This window comes from Lissotriton vulgaris, chromosome 4_1, assembly GCF_964263255.1.
Source record: "Lissotriton vulgaris chromosome 4_1, aLisVul1.2, whole genome shotgun sequence".
NCBI classification, from domain to species: domain Eukaryota; kingdom Metazoa; phylum Chordata; class Amphibia; order Caudata; family Salamandridae; genus Lissotriton; species Lissotriton vulgaris.
In genome coordinates this window covers 314,418,761-314,440,118 of record NC_141691.1, presented here as the reverse complement: position 1 = coordinate 314,440,118, position 21,358 = coordinate 314,418,761, and the positions used below count along the sequence as shown (strand labels likewise).

The following is a 21,358-nucleotide window of genomic DNA, read 5'->3' as shown; positions in this document are numbered from 1 at the left end:
AAGTTATCTTTGATATATCTTTAGTTAAAATTATCCTAATAGAGCTCTTTCTTGATTCTGTTGTTGCCCAGGCTCTATAAGAAGATGTATGCCCCCCTTCTCCTTTTTTTCTACTATAAGGGGAGGCAAGAAGAAGTGTGAGAGTCTCCGACTGATGTGCGGTACTTGACTGTGGGAGTGAAACAAAGCAACTCACATACACTCTGCATGTGAACTTGGGGCACCTCCATTTTTTGCCAAATTCCCATGCACGGTGAGCATGTCTGTGGGCATTGGTTGGCAACATTGCCTTCAACTTAGAAAACATGCACCCCCACCTGTTATGAATGCGACTAATGAACTAAAAGGGCGGTCTCTTGTAATGCCCATGCTATATGTGGCTTGTCAACTTCGCTCATTCTGTTTCCTGTCTTGCTCAGTCACTATCAAAGACTTTGTTCACTCCTCATCACTTTCTATATTTGCCAGCCGCCACTGCATAGAGCACTACTGAATCCAGCAGTTGCTGCCTCAGCAGAGATATTGCTGGCTCCAAGTGCTAGCAAAGACGCAGCATAGATCCTAATCCCTGTCTCCTCGTTTCATTGGCTGGCCTGTTAGAGGATCACCCTTTGAAAGAAGCAGGCATGGATCTGAAAGAGGAGTGACTGAGAGCGTGTGAAGTCTTTGTAACCTGGGGCCTCCTAGGGATTTCTTTCATGGTTGCAGTTCGAGTCTTGTGCTCGTGACTGCCTGCTCCTGGGAGCGCCATTGACTCGGGACGCAGAGAACAGCAGGTAGTAGCAGGGATGGCTCTAGGCTCTAGGCGGCCCTGGGCAGGGAACCTAGGTAGAGGGGCCCCCGGAGGAACCCAGCCGCGGAGGCCAGTGAAGAGGGGGTGGGGGGTTTCAGGGTGTTTGGAAGTGGAAAAGAGCCGGAGGCCGCCAAATCCCTGCCAGGGGCCGCCACACAAATATGCATCCATCCTCAGAGGATTATTATATTAAGGATATATATTGGCGCGGTGGCCCCTGGGGTTTGGCCGCCCTGTGCAGGTGCACAGCTTGCACATGCCTAAGGCCGCCCCTTGTAGTAGCTTTGCCGGAAGCCTGGTACAGAGGTGCCCCCACCCGTGTGGCTGCACTTTCTTTGGCCTACCATAGTCCTGGGATCTTCTTACCTACCTCCCCTAGTGGAATGGTCTGTTACAGCCTCTTCGCCAAATACTGTCATTAAGTCAAGATTTGGAGTCTTTTGAAGATTATCAGTTCGATTTATAATTCAAGTCTTTCCTTTGCCTACATTTGAACTATGGTTCGGCCCTCTGTAGATCCTATGATGTATGTTTTAATTCTGCATTTGTACCCACTGATGGTGTTTCTATAAGTGCCCCCTTTGATACCTGGGACAAGTCACGACCATGCCAGAGAAATATATGGATCCAGTGTGCTGACAAAAGTAAATCATTTGACTCGTATATGGCAGTTATTTATATCTTACTGTGAACTACACCTAATTATATGTTCAAACATTATTTTTCTGAAGGTTTCGATCTATATGGAAAATGTCTCGTGCCACACTTGGGTTACCGAATAGGAGGGTGAGGCTTCATTTAGTGGCAGATCAGCTTGTACACAGAACTTCATTATAGTTTAAGTCGATCTGAATAATTAAATGAATAAATGGGTACAATTGAAACAAAGTTCGAGGAGTACCGTTGTAACACACCACTGATGTTCATACTAGTGCTGCTAGAATTATGTGGCGGGTTTGGACAAAATTATGTGGCATGTTTAACTAAATGATGTGGCAATGAAAAGCAAATTATTCAGCATAATGTGGCACATTTGGAAGCAGTATTCATTAATTTGTCATTTTTACACGTTAATACGGTATGTACAAAGGTTTCATATCCTTAATGGGAGTTTAACACCTAAATACATGCGTGACAAAAAGGGCCTGCCGCTGTGTGGCAACATGTGTGGTAGCGTTATTAGTAACCATTCCTCCGTTTGAGTTAGAAATTATTTTTTTGCTAAAATCTGCAATTTAGACATAAAATGATTATGTGACAGGTGCAACACATTCATAACTAGAGAAAATGATTCAGCCGCAGAATCGCATAATCCCAGCGGCCCTGGTTAATACAGCTGCTACTGTGATGTTTTTTGGGAATCTGGGTTCCGAGGTCAGGATGTCCTTAGACTGATGCACGTTTACCCTTCTTGTAAGGCTCCACTCTGAGTAGCATGCCCAAATAACCCTGTTTTAAGCCACCTAATGGCATTGTGTTACCTAAGGTTAGAATATTCCTATGCCTTCATCCAGATGTTTTTGATTCCATGCATCACATTTGTATAAATAACAATCTAAATCTCTGCAGCAGCCGAGTATGTTTCTTGATCGGCAGTCTGAATGTTACTGTTCAAAATTTTGGAGAGTGTTAAAGTAGCTACTTTTCTTTGATCAGTTCCTGAATTCGGTATTTTTTTGTCCCCGAACTCCCCCTATATAAGGTTTCCATCATAAGTAAGCAGGATGCTTTTATTTTGTGAAACATGTTTGGCCCCAGTACTGATTTGTGAAAAGCATCGAGATGAGACTGAGCTGCTGCTGCACTGCCAGCCATTACCGTCCATTCCTGGCAGTGCTTAATTTGAGCCGGTGGTTTCCTGTGTTCCGCACCAGCACTTAATTGGTTTCCGCTGCTGGCACAGGCACTTAATTGTCAACACCACACTTATGACAGTCTGCCACATGGTGGCGCTGCTCATGTAATTTAGAGAGGAGCAGAACAACTTTTGATTATGAATATAATATACATTAAACGTTACTAATACCTGCCTCCCCAGCCATCCCTTTAGCTTTGGGGACATGGAATAATCTGGACTGTCACACTTGCAGGCGAGTTCGAGCACAGAATTTTGCTTGATGATGATCTCCTCGTTAAAGGCCATTTTCAGGCATTGCTTTAATATTGTTACGTCTTATGGAGAAACTGCCCTTTCCAAGAAGCAAAAGACACAAAGATAATAAACTGAATGCGGAGAAAATCAATCATTCACCCCCAGTCAAGAGATCTGGGTTAAATCCATCGTTCTTTTGCTCACCATGCCACCCCAGTTTAGACCCACATTAGTCTTGACCCTGTGCTTCATGGGAACAGTCCAGCCCGAACTGCCAAGCCAGGTCCTCCCTGGGCCAGAACCCAGCATCCTGGGACCGGTTTCTGGCATCCCCTCTCATCAGCAGGCGAGCTTGAATCCACTGGCACGGTGAGCCCAGGATCCACGTCTGGGCATACCCAGTGCAGTTAGGGCAAGATAGCAAAAGACACACAGAATATGGATGGAATGCAGAGCCTGGCAGTTTGGGCTGGACTGTTCCCATTGAGCACAGGGTCAAGACTGATTTGCATTTGGCTGGGTTCAAACTGGAATGGCATGGGGAGCAACAAATCGGTGGATTTAGGCCCAGATCTCTGTACTGCGATGAACGTATGACATCGTTGAGCATTCTGCCCATCAGTTGTTCTTTTTGCATTCCAAGAAGCAGTTATTACGATTTATTAGAACATTGGAATGTTGGGAGCTCCATTGCAGACAATGCAGTGCTCCCTGCTTCTACGGGCTGGTAAAGGCCCACAAAGCAACATTCCAATGTTCTACAAAGGCTTTTCGAAGCTCGAGGGGATTTATATCCCCTCGAGCTTCGAACCCTTTGTTTAATTTGTTAGAACATTCTGCCCTCTAGTGGCAGAATGTTCTAATAGCCATATAGCCCTTCCTAGCAGGGCTATACCGGCTATTAAAGTCCAGCTGTCTTAACGATTCAGCGGGCCTTTAATAGCCGGTATAGCCCGCTATAAGGCTATAATAAAGAACCAAGACCTGTTTGGAGGGGAACTGGTGAACTTAGTTGTGGGACTGCCTGCTGAGCACGCTCAGTCTCTTCTACCAACATTTTAGTCTGTTCCTTTGTTTGGGCCCCCCTGCACCTGTTTTCCAGTACCTACGAGCCTTCTTCCGGAGTGGTGAGAACCCAGTTCCATGTGTAAATACTGGCCTGTTGCCAAAAAGTTGCGGTAAGCCACAGTTGGGGCGGGTGGATGCTCCAGAACCAGGCTTGCGATGCCAAGGTCCAGCGCCTGGCTGGTTAGGGCTCTACCTGGACCCAGAAGCTTGAGGGCTGTGTCTGGGCTCTTTGTTCCGGGTGGAGCCGCACACAAACTTCCGCACAGTACTAAGATCAGCTCTTTCTCCCCTAATGGCTTCAGGCCATTAACCAGATAGCTGTAGCTCCTGCGAGGGTTTACAACGCATCCATGTTTTAAGGTAACAACAAGTGCTGATACTGAATTGGGAATCAAAGCTATGTATTAGGGTCCCATAACATTTAATCAGGCACTCTGAAACTTGATTATACCTTCGCTGTAACTGTATTTCTTATGTGATGTTTTGCTGTTCTTTTGATTTGTGTGATCTACTTTGCTCCTCTTTTTTCTGTACGTACATTTACACATCTAAAGTTGGTAATAAAGTATTGTTATTTGGCTGTGCAATCTAACTTTAATGCATCTGTATCAAATGTGCTATTGTGCGTCATGTTTTCAGTATCCCACCACCGCCTGTGAGTAAGAGCGAGACAGCCTAGCTAGCCCAGAGTCGAGGATGCTTGGGTGGTCAGTTGTCCTAGGTAGCGTGTACCCCTGAATGCTGCCCTTTGCCATTGCTAGGTTGGCGCTGCTCTGCAAGGCCCTTACCTGGCCCTGATAATGTCAACAAGTCTTTGTTACTCCGAAGCTGACGTGTTTCCCTCGTCTCTTTTTCTGCAGTATACGATATGGAACTTCATCCCGAAGAACCTCTTTGAGCAGTTCAGAAGAATTGCAAATTTTTACTTTCTCATCATTTTCCTCGTACAGGTAAGAACAGCTGTTTTAAGTGAGAACTAATAAACCTGTTTAGAAATGGTCAGGTTTCAGTGAGGTTTTAATAGCGTAGCTAGGCATAATGTAGTGATGTCCTCACTATTCACTTATCTCTGTTATCAGGGGTCACAGCTTTGAATGAATCCTTAACTTCAGAAGGGTCTACCCGGAAAGTACATTTTAGTCAGATGACTGGTGTTATATATGGTTCGCCTGCTTGTTTCTGACTTTGGCCCCATATGTTCTCCGAACCCTCGCAGACAGTCGCGTAACGAAACTTGAGGGGGCCCCAGTGCAAACTACATGGAGGGGGCCCCCCTCCCATCCTCTTTGCCAGTCTAGAGCTCTCAGGCCAGCGACCCGCCATACTGCATGCAGGAGATGCAGGGCTATTGTTACGCCACTGTCACCAATCCAGCCGTTATAAGTAACACTGGATGGTGGAGTTAAAGGTTGGGCTTAGTCTGCCCGCAGGCTTTCATAGGTGGTGGTCTGTTCATTACAGCGTCCCTGCCATCAGTATGCCGGGGAAGTTTGCCCAATTTTAGGTGGGTTTCCTGATGCAGACACCATCTATCCCACACTCTCTGGTAGACCCATGCCTATACACAGCGATATTAGGTGCACTATGCTTCCACCACGCTGTCTACCCTCATGAGTATTACTCTAAAGGTCTTATACAGGCCAAAGTATGAACACCTTCCAACAATGTACTCCAAGGACACCAGGAATCCAATAGAAATAGGAGCAGTTCATGACCATGTCAGGGGTATACAGCACTATTGAAATATTGCAGAAAAGTGCTATAGGACTTGCAAAGTGTAATATAAATAGCTACATGAAGACCAATATAGTACTACGTTTTGAAAGACATGGATCACAACGATAGTTGAAAAACTCCTCCTTACATCACAGCGAGTGGCTGACATTTTACTAAAAATGAAACTGAAACGAGAGGCGGTGGCGTGTGTGTGATAAATTCACTGCCTGTGCCTGCAGCAAAGGCCACTTTAAAAGATTGCGTCACCCGTGGTGCAATTCTGCAATTCAACTGGGTGGCCCTTGTGCATGGATGAAATTTGCACTAACTGATCACACAAAAAACACTTTTCCACTCCTCCCTCCCAGTGTGAATGTTAACTCAAGGGCCAGTACTACGTTGCATCACCAGTTCTTGTCCTAACTTATAACAGTGCATCTGTTGGATGATCTGATTCCATACATATGGATGGACGCACAGGCTCAGGGGGTTCTTTGAAAAGTAAATGCAACTGTGGGTTAGCGGCAATGCACAATAATTCCATAAAATGCATATCATTATCTGAAATTTATATCATCTTTCTATCTTCCAATGTCCTTTGATCTAAATTAAAATTATTAACATTGATTCTATTAAAACATATTTAATCTCTTAATAATCTTGTGACAACAAAGTATTTGTGGAACAAGACGTAAGCGCACTCTTATCAATAACATGTTTCTAGCTGAGTCCAAACCTTCACACTCAGAACGAAAGTGCAAGCAATACCTTTTACTCATTCTTACCTAATTAGGTACAACTACTAATCATCAAACAAAAGTCAGAGTCTCCATTCTAAACCTGCTCATTACAAACGAAGGGAATACTAAGATTGACTGTCTGTACCCTGTAGAATAGTCTGACCACTTCATGGAACGGTACTCGTTCGCCCCCCCCCCCACTCTTCCCCCCCCTCCCCTCCATCTCGCATCGACATCCAGGCTGAGACTCTCCACTACAGCCTGGCTGGCTTGAGCCCAGCCCTGTCAGTGCTAAAACTAGGGATATTTCTATACCACCTGCCACTGATGACCAATGCTGCCTGCGCCCTGCCCCCCTGCCCTGAGGCTGAGTGCACCATTGCGGGCACTGACGGGCAGGCAGGGCTGGCTTCCTTTAAGGACTCTCCCCAATACCCTCCCCCCCCCCCCCCCCCCCCACTCCTATCCTGACACGATACAAAATGACATTGAAGCTTTGGAATATGGGTGAAATTGAGAACACAAATAGACATCGGGGAGACCTGTTTGGCCACAAGACGACATTCTTAACACTGTCTGTAAGGCTCATGGCGGTGCCAGACGACATTCATCTTGTCTTAGACAAGAAGCTCACAACAGAGCAATAATCGTGAAATAGTCCAGTTCTGAGCGCTGCCCGTTGACAAAGGAAGGCTTCGCTCACAGATGCTCAAGGGCAGACCGTGTTTGTCTTGTTTGTGACTCGGCTCATGTGGGTGACAGAGTGAATGTGCTTTCAGAATTCAGGATGGGTGGGAGTGTAATGTGTACCAAATAATTTCAAACTTCTGGGCAGCAATGACATGATTTAAAGAAAACATTGGTTAAAGCAACTGGTTTGGTGTTGGCTGGCAGTCTTTTGACTTGTTCAACGCTTGTTTTGTGTTTTTGTTTTTTTAAACTGGATGTTGAGGGAACTCCTAAGCCTTCAACATTAAACATTTTTAAAAGAAGATTGGATTAAATCAAAAATATTTTTGGGTTAAAAAAATAGCTTACTGGCATTAAAGCACCTGCACTGAGAGGATATAATCTGTGATTGAGGTGTCCTAGTTAAAGGACAGAACGGCATCAAGCACAGTGAAGTTAGCCAATGGTTGAAGTGGGGGGGAAACCAATTTCCCCACACAATATTGGGCTGAAAGAAAATATGAATGACAAGACAGCAGCCCAGTGGATGGTAAGGGGTGGCCGAAAGCCCTGTTAGTCCTTTTCACAGTATTTACCCCGAGAGACCACTCCACCCTTCTTCAACGGCAGGGCTGCTTGGGCCTTCATCATTCTCGATCCTCCGCCAGCTGAATATTACCTATCACTTTGTTCGGACAGCAGCGAGTACAGTCACGTGCACACTCCCTCGAGGACCCAGGATGACCCAAGATCTGTTGAACCCGTACATTACTAGCGTGTGCAGGAAGGGTCACAGCGTGGCCCCACAGAGTGTCCAGGAGGGTCTGAAGCTGGTGTTGTCCTGGGGGGTGGAGCGGGTTGCGAGGGGGCGTGGGGGAGAGGGTCCCCAGGGCTCTGTTGCTAGGAGACCTACTCACCGTATAACTGATTTCCAATGAGCCCTTGTATGTACATCTATCACATGTACAATGGTGTAACGCAAAACGATGGGCCCCTGCAGAATGTGTGGGGTCCCCGAGGGTCCCAATTCAGACGTAGGTTTCACGTAGGTTGAATGGGGGCTGTCCTAAAAGCTGGGGCTCCCCTCTGTACTGGAGGGGGGCAGGGACCTGTCTTTCCTCTCTGTGCATTCAGTCTCTTGAACACCTTTTTCCTCCTGTAATGCACCGTTTGCTCCTCTTGTGTTTTGTTTGCTCACGATTGTCACTTTTGCCTCATGAAACGTAACGTCTGCTTTTGTAATTTGTTCACTTGTAATGTTCTCTTGTATCAGTTCTGTTCCCACTGTGAAGCGCTCTGACACCTTCCGGTAAAGTCCGCGCTATATAAAAACACTTAAATAAATAAATACGATTACGAGGAGAGCCAAGCGCCTGGAGGCGAAACAGTACTCACTGCAAGATTTAAAAGTAGGGGTGGGTTTCTGCAAAATTGTGTTCTCACCATATGTTCACTCACAACCTCGGGCCACACTACTACCGATCTATCTCTTGTTGTCGTGGATGTTCTAGGAACCGTTTATTGTAAAACCTCTGCTGACTTAAAATTCTTATGTTCATTACCACGAGCTTTCAGTTGCATTATAAATGAAAGGTGTTAAGATTAGTCCAACTGGGTTGTTCTATCTTTATAGGCCTCGGAAGACAGAAAGATCATGATATTGCACTTAAGTGTTAGGGTGACTGCTGTAGGCGCATGAAACCACCAAGCTAACCGCCCGTCTATCTAACACAGATAGATTGATCCATCCTCCGTTACAGTCCGAATCTGACAGACTCCTGAGTCCTGAGTGAGCAGGACACACACAGACACACGACGTACATACTCGCTCACACTCACCTTAGGCCTGGAATGGATGACGGTCTGCAGCAGCTAAGGCGAGCGGGGCGGGCACACTGCACTGGGCAGCAGAATAGACAGGGGGCGACTGACTGGGCGAGGGGCTTGAAGTTGCCATCAGAGACCAGGGGGCTGTCTAGTACTAGTGCGTACTATTCTTTAGTACCACGGTGGCTGCACCCGTTCTGGTCCGGTTCTTCTAAAGTCACGCGCTGCACGCACTACAATGCGGCTGCGTGTGACAAAATTGGCACCCTGGTCACGAGGTGAGCACCCCCCACCCAAAAGACCGCGGCACCGCGGCGTGCAGACGCAACCTGATAGGCTGATAGACAAGTGCGCGCCGCCACGGGCCACCGCCACACCCACGAGCACGGACCATTTTTAAAAATTTTTTACATTATGTTGTTGTGAAGACAAAGAGCCGTCCTGCCCAGTGCAGTGCGCGTGCACCAACTATTTAAATAATTTAAAGGCTCGGGGAGGCCGGCAGGGAGTGCGCATGCACCGCCACCATAGAGTTAAAAAAAATAGAGGCATGCACTGTGTCACCGTCGGTGCGTCTGTGCACTGTTTGGCCTGGCTAACGGAGTTCCTTACTGTCAGTGCTGAGAGTGAGGGACAGGCCCCTGGCTGAAGTGTGGGGGCCCCCTGCACGGGGCTGCCAGTGATACGCCTCTAATGTTTAAATACAGGCAGTCCGGGCCGGCACGGCACCGTCCCTCGTGGTCGAGGTGATGTGCTGGCTGGCTGGGGGCTGCCAACAGGAGAGACATGAGAGGGCCCTTGGAGCGTGTGAGGGGGCCCTGGGTCGGGGGGGGGAGGGGGTGGGAGACTGTGTTAATACAGTCAGAAGGTTTCATTTAACCCGCTACTGTCTGCTAGCACCTAAGCCCAATGCTGCATTGCTTGCAGCCGTCTTCTTCCTCTGCTGAGAGTAGTGAGGCCAGGGGGCCCCCTGACCCCCCCTGACCCACGGGGCCCCCCGCACTGCAGGGGCTGCGGGGGCCTGTGTTACGCCCATGCTCTCAGAAGCGGCTGCACTTTCTCTGCACTCTCGGTTGGCCCTCAGAGGTGGGCATTGCAAACTTTGTTCCATAGTATTAAATATCTATTTGGTTTCCATATTACACCTTAGACATCAGTCTCACAAAGATCTCACTGAAGGGCAACTTGATGTTGATATTTTGATATCATTCATTGTTTGATTGAAAGTGTCAGTCATCATATTCATCAGCCATTGGTGGATTGTAAATGCCATGCAAAGTATATGACGTGTTGCTGCTATGCAGTAAGGAAAACACAGGCTGCAACTTCCGGGGAACAAAGGTGAGATGAGAGCAGAAATGACGTGGCATTCTCTGTTTGGCAGAGTTAGGAAGACATTTTCTGCAGTAGGTGGCAAAGGAGGTCCAATTAGAGCAGTGTTCATCATTTGGCAGAAGTGGCTCTGAAACTCATTAGGACTGAAGGAGAGGCGTCTGTCACGTCAGGTTTGCACCTGAAGACACCAAAAAAACTTTAACAGTGTGTCATATGTCAGGCGTGCATCTAAAAGGAAAAGACTCCTGTTTGTTTTGTATTGTTGCGTGCTTATCTAGGACCCTGATCGATACTGTGAGCTTATGCCCCTATTCGGCTATAAATCCATTTATTCCCTATATTGGCATAACCGTTCAAGTGCAATATTCAGTAACTCATCTCTGGCCTCACACGAACAGAGCCACATTCCAGAATAGCTTTCTCTGCCACATCCGTTGCAACCAATTAGTGCAATGACAGAGCAGAAGTCACTATCTGAGATTCCTAGATTAACACTCTGAGTTCTTCAACAAGATAAAAACTCAGCAAACCTGGAAATCCCCGCTTGCTGTGTTTTGATTAGTAATAGAACTCTAATGAGCACTGATAGACGATCACTTCCTAGTGACATCTTATTGACGTCTTATGTCCAGCAAACTTACGTCAAACAAGGCACCTTTCAGGTATAAATACTACCAACGCGGCCTTAAGCAAGACCCCTGTTGCCCGTCGCCTGATGCTGCTGTTATGCTGAAGATATCATAGCTGCTATCGCTACTGCTATCGCTGCTAACTAGCGAACGATGGTGTGGTGAACTTAGGAGCTGAACAGCCGTCCCCCTGCAAGAGCCCAGCAGATGCAAGCTGCCCGCGGATGCTGTCCCCCCTCCTTCTCCTCCTCGACGCGCTGAGAAGAGACGCTGTCTTTCTTCTGCCGAGAAATCCAGCTCCAGCGTTTCTGGTCTACCCTTGAGGGTGACTGGGATATCGAGCCCTGAGGGAGATACCAGACCTCCATCATTCTATTCCAGAGGTATGGTGTTGACTAAACCCTTGAGAGAGAATTCTTGAAGCAAACCTTGGCAAAACCAACTTAACTTAAAGCTACTTACTTACTCCCCTCCCAAGTATTAGGCTTAGGTCAGGTACACTGGGGTAGGCGTAGTTAGAAGCACCAGTTGAGTATTTTAGCCTAATGTATATATGAATGTATATATGTTTTATCACTTTTAAACCATTGTATGGCTAAGAAACCATATCAATGCTTTTACATTATTATTTCGCAATACTTATCTTACTGTACGTACTTTTTATAATAACAAGTCTTGCAATTGTGGCAATTCATTTCTCTTGTACGAGAAGAAAGACTGTTCAATAAATGTTAACCCTTTATTGACAAACGCCCGTCTCTCTGTTCTCTACATATTGTGAAAGTAAACTGCACCAACCTGACTGAGTAAAATAACTGTCTATTGTTTCACACGACCCTAGAGATTGACTCTTGATCTGAGGAGCAAAGTTGTCATGTTGCACGGTTGTTGGAAAACTGAATCCCTTCTTGTCTGTACCAGGGAAGCTGATCACTTCCTATTTCAGTCAAGAAAGTGTCCAGTGACCTCTGAGCTAGTTGGTAACAAATCCAATTAAGTTTAGCATAGTAAATGTAAATGTAAATGTAGTTGAGCTTATATAGCGCACAGCTACCCGCAGTGGGTGTCCCGGCGCTTGCTTAGGGAACCCGTCCTGATATTCCCCTGTGTGATAGCCCCAGCGGGTATCCACAAGGTGAAAGTCAGTCAGTAGAGGCCTGGAAGATCCGCACTTCTACGTCGATACTACTGTTTGTTATTCCAATGCACAGGGCCTATTGGGAAAATAGGAACTACGCTACATGGCGCCCAACGTTTGGTAAGGCGATAAACTAACGCAAGACGTTAGAGTAACTCAGTCATGCATATTTCACACAGACCCCTTTCTCCCGTAAATACTCCAATAGACGTCTGGAGTGGGTGAAAGGTTAAAATCCGCCCAAACTCAGTAGGAAGAGATTCCTATGTAAAGCTCTGGTTTATTCAACGTTGAAGGATACAGTGTTCCAAAATATTGTGCACCTAATCTTTGTCTCCTTGGAGACCTACTCTGCAAACCTTGCATTTATACAATGCCAGGAGAAAACGGAACCACTGGGGCCGCAGCAGATGCGACTCAGCAGGGTCCCGAAGACACAGACCCGGATGCAATTATCATCCCGGTCCACTTAAGAAAATCTATAACGTTAAAACTTATAGAAAACGGGCTGACACCACAAGGTGGTACAGTAATTTTCGTGATAGAGGCTCACGAATATCGGCAGACAGAGGTATTCTATTCATGGATAAACTTTCCAGCGGCAAACGCTAGAACAAAAGAGTTTCACTATTACAAAATAGAGAAACCTCCGGAAGAGTACGCTCCTTTCGAGGAGACTGAAATCCCACTAAAATTCCAAGAGCACCTGCTCTGGTTTAATGGCGCCCTAAAACATAATGATCATATTACCAGGCTCGGTCCACTAGGTAGACCAGGAGCAACGTGGCCGGTTCTAGCCAGCTACACACCACATCCGGACATTGCAAAAATGTCTAGAGAAGAGCTGTTAGTACAGCTAAAAACCCTTATAAAAATACATAGGCAATTAGTGCAATATGTAATGCGGACTGCAACAGTCCAGCCAGCTGTTAATGTACCACAGCTGACCCCTCATCAGGGGAACACTAATAAAATTACACCACAGAACATACAGCCATGTCTTGGTAAAACACCCGTAAAACGGGAACAAATTCCTTTCTGGTTAGCACAGAAAATCACTCAAATAGAGGCAGTATTTCCTGATACTACCCCTATTGAGAAACACAGAATCTTGACCATCTGCCTTCCTATGGGAATCGCACCACACGTGGAGGACTACAACACTTGGGGTACAGTCTTTGCTTCCATTTACACAAAAACACACAGTGTTCCGTCTATGGCGGTAATACCAGAAGTGCTAAAACAGATTCAAAATGAATACGGTCCAGAGCCCGCTTTAAATCTTGGTATGAAATTACTGAAAGACTTCAAGCAGGTCTCGGCTATATTATTAGCCAACATAAAGGGAGAAGCAGCATCTGTGGCGATCCGCCAGAAGTTGAAGGAAACAGATATACCAGATCAGCCAGTTGAGCTTGCCAGAATCATAGAGAAATGCTATGAAGAATTAGGTAGAGACAGCTTGGGTGGAAAACCAGTAAAGCCCCAACTGCTCAAATCCTGAAAAATTATTTATTAAAAATAATTTAAACACTCCTAAAAAGAGCTAAGATGGAAATAAACAATCCACTCCCAAGGAAAAAGTTTTCCAGTCCAGAGGAAGGTCTCCTCGACGGAGGGAAAGAACTCCGACTCGAGAACACCAGTCTCCCCAGAGGGAGCCCTCTGAGAAAAGATATAACCTTAGAAATAGGGATAATTTGAAAAAACCTGATAGATATCAAAGTATTGATACACGTCCCTCTCGATCTTTTTCACAGAAATCGAAAAGAAGAGGACGGTCAGACCCAGGAGAGCACACCAAGTCCAAAGACAAGGAACCTGCTCAGAGTAAAAAATCTCAATTTCCAAAAAAGAAGGTAGCCAGTATTAGAGTAATCAAACATGCTGAGAATACTGAGGACACAGTTGAAAAACGGGGAGTGGGCATTGAAAATGTTAGACAGTGCAGCAGAAATCAGTATAGCCCGCAAGATCTTGATGAGTCATCTGGAGACAGTGGACACGAATGAATTCATTCAGGTTGAAACTGCCGACACCAGACTTAGCGAGCCCCATAAGATAGACGAAATAACATTGCGTATAGAGGGTGATAAGACTAGGAAAATAAAGGGTCTATTTTGGGATAAACTCTCAAAAGGCTATGATATTCTGTTAGCTGAAAAAGATTGGCCCCCAGAGTTTGTCAGGGAGTGCCCTCGTGGCGAAGAAGTGATTATGCCTGCCTTCTCGAATCACATTCCGATTCACAAAAAATATACATATGCACGGAAATGGGCAGTAGCAAAGGCACCGGCATTATATAAAAATCATGTAGGATGGGATGAGGACTCTCCTCCTCACAAAATCCAGTTAAAAAGTGAACCAACTGCCCAACGGCAGTATCCCATTAAGCAAGAAGCTAAAAAACAAGTCAGGGAGATCTTAGATCAACTTGAATACCAGGGGGTGATTGAAACATGCACCTCTCAAATGAACAATCCTTTGTTTCCTGTCTCCAAGCCAGGCAATTCATATCTTCTAGTTTTGGACTACAGACACCTTAATACATGTTGCAAAACATTTGCAGTACAAAACTCGCATAGTGCAGCCCTAATGAATAACATAGTTAGGAAAAAATATAAAACGACATTAGACATATCTAATGGTTTCTTTTGTCAAAACATTGCACCAGAAAGCAGATATTTGACCGCTTTCTCAGCATTTGGGTCGCAGAAAAAATTCTGTCGACTCCCACAGGGGTTCAAGAACAGCCCAGGACTATTCTCAGCTAGAGTAACAGGTATTACAAATATATGATGATGAGGCATTATCTTACGTAGATGATATCTATCTCACAGACGACGACTTGGAGACTCACTTGAAAAGAGTGAACATCATTATACTTGGGTTCGCAGCAGAGGGTTACAAATTCAACTTTAAAAAGTCTCGAATTGCCCATCTGACAGTACTATTCTTAGGGTACGAATTATCAAGTGAAGGAAAAAGCCTAGCGGACAACTTCTTAGAGAAGTGTGCTGTACTCCAAGCTCCAAAAACGCTGAAGAATTTACAATCCATTCTAGGTTTTCTGAATTTCGGAAGAACTTACATTCTAAATTACGCGGAGAGGGTTAAACCTCTCTACGAACTAATTAAACCTGATTTTAAACAAATCAATTGGACTCAAAAACACACAGAAATTTTGAGATCACTGCAAACAGACATGTTAGCTAAAACTAAATTAGATACACGTGACAATGCACGCGGTCTTGTAATCCGATTCATCCCAGGAAGATGCGGATTCACGTACCTGACCTCTAATGAGGGAGAAAAGGTACCAATTTCAATTAAATCTCACTTGTACACACAAGTAGAAAAAACATTCAGTCACACAGAAAGAACTGTGAAAGCAGTGCAAATTGCATTAGCAAATGAAAGAGAACTAGCACACGGCAAACGGATTAATATCCTCACAGCGCAATCCGCCTTCGAGGCGCTATTCAGCCCAGTAAACCTGCCTACAGTGTCACTGGATCCGAAATGGATACAGTGTGTAGATTCTCTAGGAGCGGAAGATGTGAAATACTATTTCGCCCCGCAATTCAAAGAACTGAATGATTTAGAATATGAAGAAGAATCTCCTCTGCCAATCGAACTTCTGCCTCTCCCACAGTACGCCTGTATAATCTATACAGATAGATTTGTACAGCATTTCAACGTAGAGAGCAAATCCTACGATGCAGCCTCTGCGATTGTTAAAGGTCGTTGGCTGTGCGGTAAATTTAGACCGAAAGTAACAAAAACTGAATCATTGAGAAACTGTTCGGCTCAGAGAGCTGAAATCAGATGTTTAAAGATGGCGCTCGAAAATGCAGAACGTGAATTCCCCACACTTATCGTGTGCGATTCTCATTTTTGCGCCAACTCTTACAATAATAAACTGCAGAGGTGGATTGAAAACGACTACAAAGATGACACAGGTGCCACAATAAAGCATAAATTGCTCTGGAAACAGGTAGCTCTTTTTCATAAAGAACTACAAAAGACTCACGTGATTCACGCACAGAGTCTTCAACTTGATGGCGTTCACGTTGCAGGGAATTCATTGGCTAATACAGCCATAGCAGAAGCAACTAAACCGGCTTCCGTAGCCACAAAAAAGCGTACAGAAAAATACATAGACGGGGAAACCATGCTGGCAGTAAAAACGACCGTAAAAGGCGACTGTGCAGCACTGCCCGTGAACTATCCACTCAATTATGCATACGTAATCGATGCAAACTCCGTTCCTTTTGCTCGAATCCCTGGAGTGGGGGATAGGGTAATTCCAAACACGAACAGGAGAATATTATTAATAGCAGACGCACACATGGGTGAAGGTCCGAGGCACATTCAGATGAGGGAATCTCTGACTGAATTACAATCAGTATACTGGTGGCCGGGGATGAGCGTGCAACATCAGATATATGTAAAGAACTGTCCGGACTGTGACAGGGATCGCAGTAATGAACCGGTCCTGCCTGTTGCACAGTTACCATTTATAGAAAGGGTAATGATGTCCGCAAGCCATTCAGCGTCCTATTAATCAGTTAAGACTAAACACACTTAAAGAATATGGCCTCCAGCGCTCGGCTGACGCTAGAACGGTTATAAAAGATCTGCGAGTCTTTATCGGCACATACGCAATTACCACGTTCCATTCTGACCAGGGTCCTGCTTTCAGCTCTCGAGCTTATAAGGAGGGCATGGCCAGCATGGGAATTGGGTTGCGGTATTCTTGTCCGTCGCACCCCGAAGGGAATAGTGTGGTTGAAAGAAAAAACCGGGACATAAAGCGATCTATAACAGCGAAGGTATTAGGTTCAGGCGCTGGGTGGGTCAAACATTTAATAAGTGTCCAGTCTTAACAATTTGCCAAGAAAATCTCTAAAAGGTTTCAGCCCATACGAACTATTGTTCGGAATTAGAATGAGAATTCAGGACTTAGTCAGGTGTCAGTGATACAAGAAAAAACAACAGGCTTTGACATCAAAGATCGTTTGGCTGTTTTACAGGAACTGAATGAAACAAGAAAATCCTTAAGCAACATAAAGTTAAAGCAACAGCCAGATACCACTGACTAGGCACCACAAGCAACAGCCCCAGCAAGGACTGTCTGGATTCCAAAGATTGGGGATCTAGTCAGAGAAAAAATCGCGGTGAAGAAGGAATTTGGGCCTTCTTACAGAAAAGCAGTACCTGTCTTGGCAGTCACCGGAACAAGATCAGTTGTACTACCGCCCCTTGCTGGTAAAAAGGAGAATAGTCGTGTCCATTGACCTGGTAAAACCACAACCATGTGGCCTATAATCAACAGTAGGCCCAGTGGACTTCCAAGAAACAACAGAATACCCAAACTTGCAACAATCCAAGAGGTTCAAACTGAAAGACTAATCACATTCGATCAGCCTGCAGTGCACAGAGAAGGACTATGCAATAATGCCATGGAACTCGTGCCTCTTGAGACACAGATTGAAACAGTTCATCAAGAAACACCAGTCTACAATAATGTGGCATCAGAAAATGCTACCGAAAGACAGATTGAAAGAACGATCCCAACAATTGACAGAACTGCCTCTGGTTATTTCATCAACTTCGACAACTTCTCTGAAGATCAAAACGACCCCGAAGTAATGCCAGAAACTAAAAAGACTTTCAAAGAAAAAGCAACAGAACTCTTTCATCAACTAAAGGAAATCTACCTTATTTCCCCTTGGTTAGAGTTCTGGTTCGGTCTAGGTGTATTTTTCCTCCTGCTTTGGCTCATCATGGTACTTTGTTTGGGAAAATTCATTGAGGGAAAATATAGTACAATGGACACAGCAAGTCAGAACATCAACTTAGTCCTCAAACCACACAGATCATCCCACGTTAAGAAAAGAGAACTGTCAACAGTAAATGTCACAGCAATTCCAATACCTGGTGGGGTAGTATGGGAGAAAACTGACTATGAGATCTATGGTCCGGTCGAGATCCTGAAGTATCCTCATCAACTGAAGGTTTCCTTAAGTGACTTTGTAAAACCTAGCACATTCTCTGATGATTGGGACTTTAACAGTATAAATGACATGATGTCTGATTTAGTAATGTCAGCTAGATTTACAGAACATGATTATTTACAAGGTTCGTCTAGTTATGAACAGTTATTCTGCTACACACATTATGGCGATCATTATTTGCATAAATCTGCACAGCCTAGAAATGTTTTTAAGTATAATCAATGGGAACATTGTGCTACACCACCTAAAAGCAGTTCTAAAGCATTTTTTGAGAAATTCAAATACTTCTCAGGGTTTAACACCAGTGATGCAGAAACGTTTTATTACAAACTGTTAGATAAAACAGGAATGAAAACAATGCTGACAAACACTAAATTAATATATTCAGAAGCATTTTAGAAAAAATGATGACATTTGGTTTTGATTATTGGAAAAATAACATTGAAACAAAAACCATTTGGGGTACAAAAGATTGGCCGGTACAAGGTCTGGAAGCACTATTCAGAACCTGCATGATACCAGAACAAATGATGTTTTTAAATGACACAATTCACCAAACATCCTGTCTTGGCCTAGTTAAGATCAAAGACCGTAACAAACCGTCTATTCGGAAGCCAATACCTGATAATGCAACAACAGATATTGAAATAGACGTGTCACAAATTTTACATTTTAACAGAACACATCCTGATTGGAAAAAGTGGTTACTCTGGCCTACTGACACAAACAACTGTCAAGATAGATTCCTGAACAAAACACAGGGGTTAAAAATGACCAGACAAGACCCTAGATACTCCCAAAGACAACATCCAGGGATAGTAACAACATACAGTGTAGGGAAACTCTGCCTCGAATGGCTAGGAACATCCACACTGGCTGAAATTAAGCAACACTTGTCTTTACTAAAAGATGGTGCTGATTTGCGCGATTTCATTCTTGGACCACTCAAACAGCGTCAAAAACGTTTCATAGCGGCCAGCATCTATGCTGCGTACAACGAGGCTTGGAAAGTCACACAAATTGAAACAGCAGAAAAAACACGAGAAATTGATCGTATTAATTTGGAAAAATCACTTTCTGTAGTGGACAATGGGTTAATGACTCTGTCCTCCAGAATATATTCGTTGGACAATATTGTATCTTCTGCCTTTGACATAATAGACAGAGACTTGCTAATGTTACAGCATGGCCAATCTCAATTACGTTCTATTGTACAATTAGGCTGGACGCTGCAAAATCTTCGTTCAAGCTATGTGCCTTGGCGTTTAATCAACACAACGTCATTATTTTCCATTTTTAACCTTACTGATAAACACATCAGTTTGGCACAGAAAGGAGCAGACTATACAATCCTGAGCATCGAAAAACTTGAGAGATTACCATTGACAATGCCAGAGAGTCCTGTCATTGAATGGATAATACACGGAATTATCACAATTCCGATAACAACTTTCCGATTTAAAAAGTGCCTTGAATACATACCTACTGGCCAGTATGAACGATTGGGTAAAGGTTTTGAAGGTAATTCTAACAACCTTTCATGCCACCAGCTTGTCACACCTGCAACTCAGATAGAGCCCTTCTTTATGCAACTTGCTAATGGGAGTTACATTCTTAGAACGGATCACAGATGTTGTGGCCTTGTGCCAGGGAAAAGTTATCTAGTAAGAGTAACATCCATGGTCAAATGCTGTATGCAAGCATTGTTCCCGAGCGAGCCTGTAGACACAGACTCCCATCTGGCCTTGTCTGAATCTCTATTCTATACGAATTGATACTTTAAGCAAAATGAAGTCTGTGCTTTTGCAGACAACAGTGCCCATAACATCATCAAAAGAGACGTATGATCTTCTAGTTGCAAGGACAGCTACGGAGATTCATGACCTTTTATCAACAAATTGCCCCGTGCATTTCGTAGAAATGCTTAGCCAACTCCTTAACATGTCTAGTGCCACAGGCATCCCAGGCATATTTAAGACGATTTTTACGGGACTGCTAACACCATTTCAAGCAATTCTGGGAATCGTTCCAAATTTTGTCCACTCTGTTTTTGGCGGCATACCCCTATTTTTGGGACTTGTAGCAGGGATTTTATTTTTGACCCTCCTGCTTCGTTATGGCAAACCACAGCTCAGACATGACTCCTATGGGAATGGAAGAGACAATCCTAGCGATCCGCTACCGGGACAGAATAACTAGAGTCCTTGGATTGGCCAGGCTGAGAGATCTAAACATGACCTGGTTCCTTTCATTCAGACCTATATGGCAGAACTGTATCTTACCGGTACTTCGATGTATGCTATGCGGAGATGAGTGCGTGTTGGACATCTGTCTTTCACTTCCATCAGCAGTACCAATGGACGTCAATACTTTGCTAAGTCCGATAACGGCTCACACATTGTGTTGTCCCCAGCGGCTACCAATCCTGATGATGGCATTCGTTGAGACTCCTGTGCTACGACTAGGTGGTAACAGTGGAGCGAGTGACAAAAGCAGCATCACCCAGGTACGACCTTCTGTGAGCATTGCTGATCCCGACTATGATGACAGCAATCATTCTCACACCTGCCAAGTTACAGCACTATCGAATTTGGTCGAACTGCCACCTGATTTTGTAGACCAATTCTTTGAGAGCCTGTCTGATATGATGTTCTCACCCGAACAGAAATAATAACTTTGGAGAAGCTTTCCGACACACAGCGTTCCCATGAACTCTGAATTCGGCTTTCAGTTTTGAACAAAAACTGCTAAAAGCGTTGGAACTCTATTTCCCCGTTCAAGCAATAATTCTTTTGAATTGAACACTTTTTAATAGTCACCCTTTTTGGCACGAAACATTCTTTGCTTAGAGTAAAAACTATTCTTAGAGAACAGAAGCTTCAACTTCTATTTCTAAACACATCTAGAGACATAACAACCTTACACCAGCCTCTAGCACATGTTATTGCAATGCATTTATATGTGATGATTTATCTCGCCCTTCTTCTGTTTCAGAGATATTTCATGTGTGATTCTTTTTGCATAATCTTTCATTGATTTCATATGCTATAATTTTTGAATGATTTCTATGCTTCAAAAACGTACAGTACCTATATGTTCACGTATTACAATATACGCCTATTTCAAATGCATTATGTATTTTGGGGTGGGCAATGTTACACATGCATCTTATTGCTCTAGTTTTAGTAATTTGATGGACATGAATTTGTGGAGTGGGTGTTGCGTGCTTATCTAGGACCCTGATCGATACTGTGACCTTATGCCCCTATTCGGCTATAAATCCATTTATTCCCTATATTGGCATGACCGTTCAAGTGCAATATTCAGTAAC

At 44.4% G+C, this 21,358-nt stretch overlaps 1 protein-coding gene across 5 annotated transcripts in view; it reads left to right on the top strand.

The window, feature by feature from the left end:
- ATP11C (ATPase phospholipid transporting 11C (ATP11C blood group)) overlaps positions 1 to 21,358 on the top strand; it is an 828,266-nt gene that overhangs the window by 327,520 nt on the left and 479,388 nt on the right. For all 5 annotated transcript variants that reach the window (XM_086918646.1, XM_086918644.1, XM_086918645.1 and 2 more), the window contains exon 3: positions 4,814 to 4,903. In XM_086918646.1, the coding sequence (XP_086774772.1) occupies positions 4,814 to 4,903 (90 nt within the window). The remainder of the gene's footprint in view (positions 1 to 4,813; positions 4,904 to 21,358) is intronic.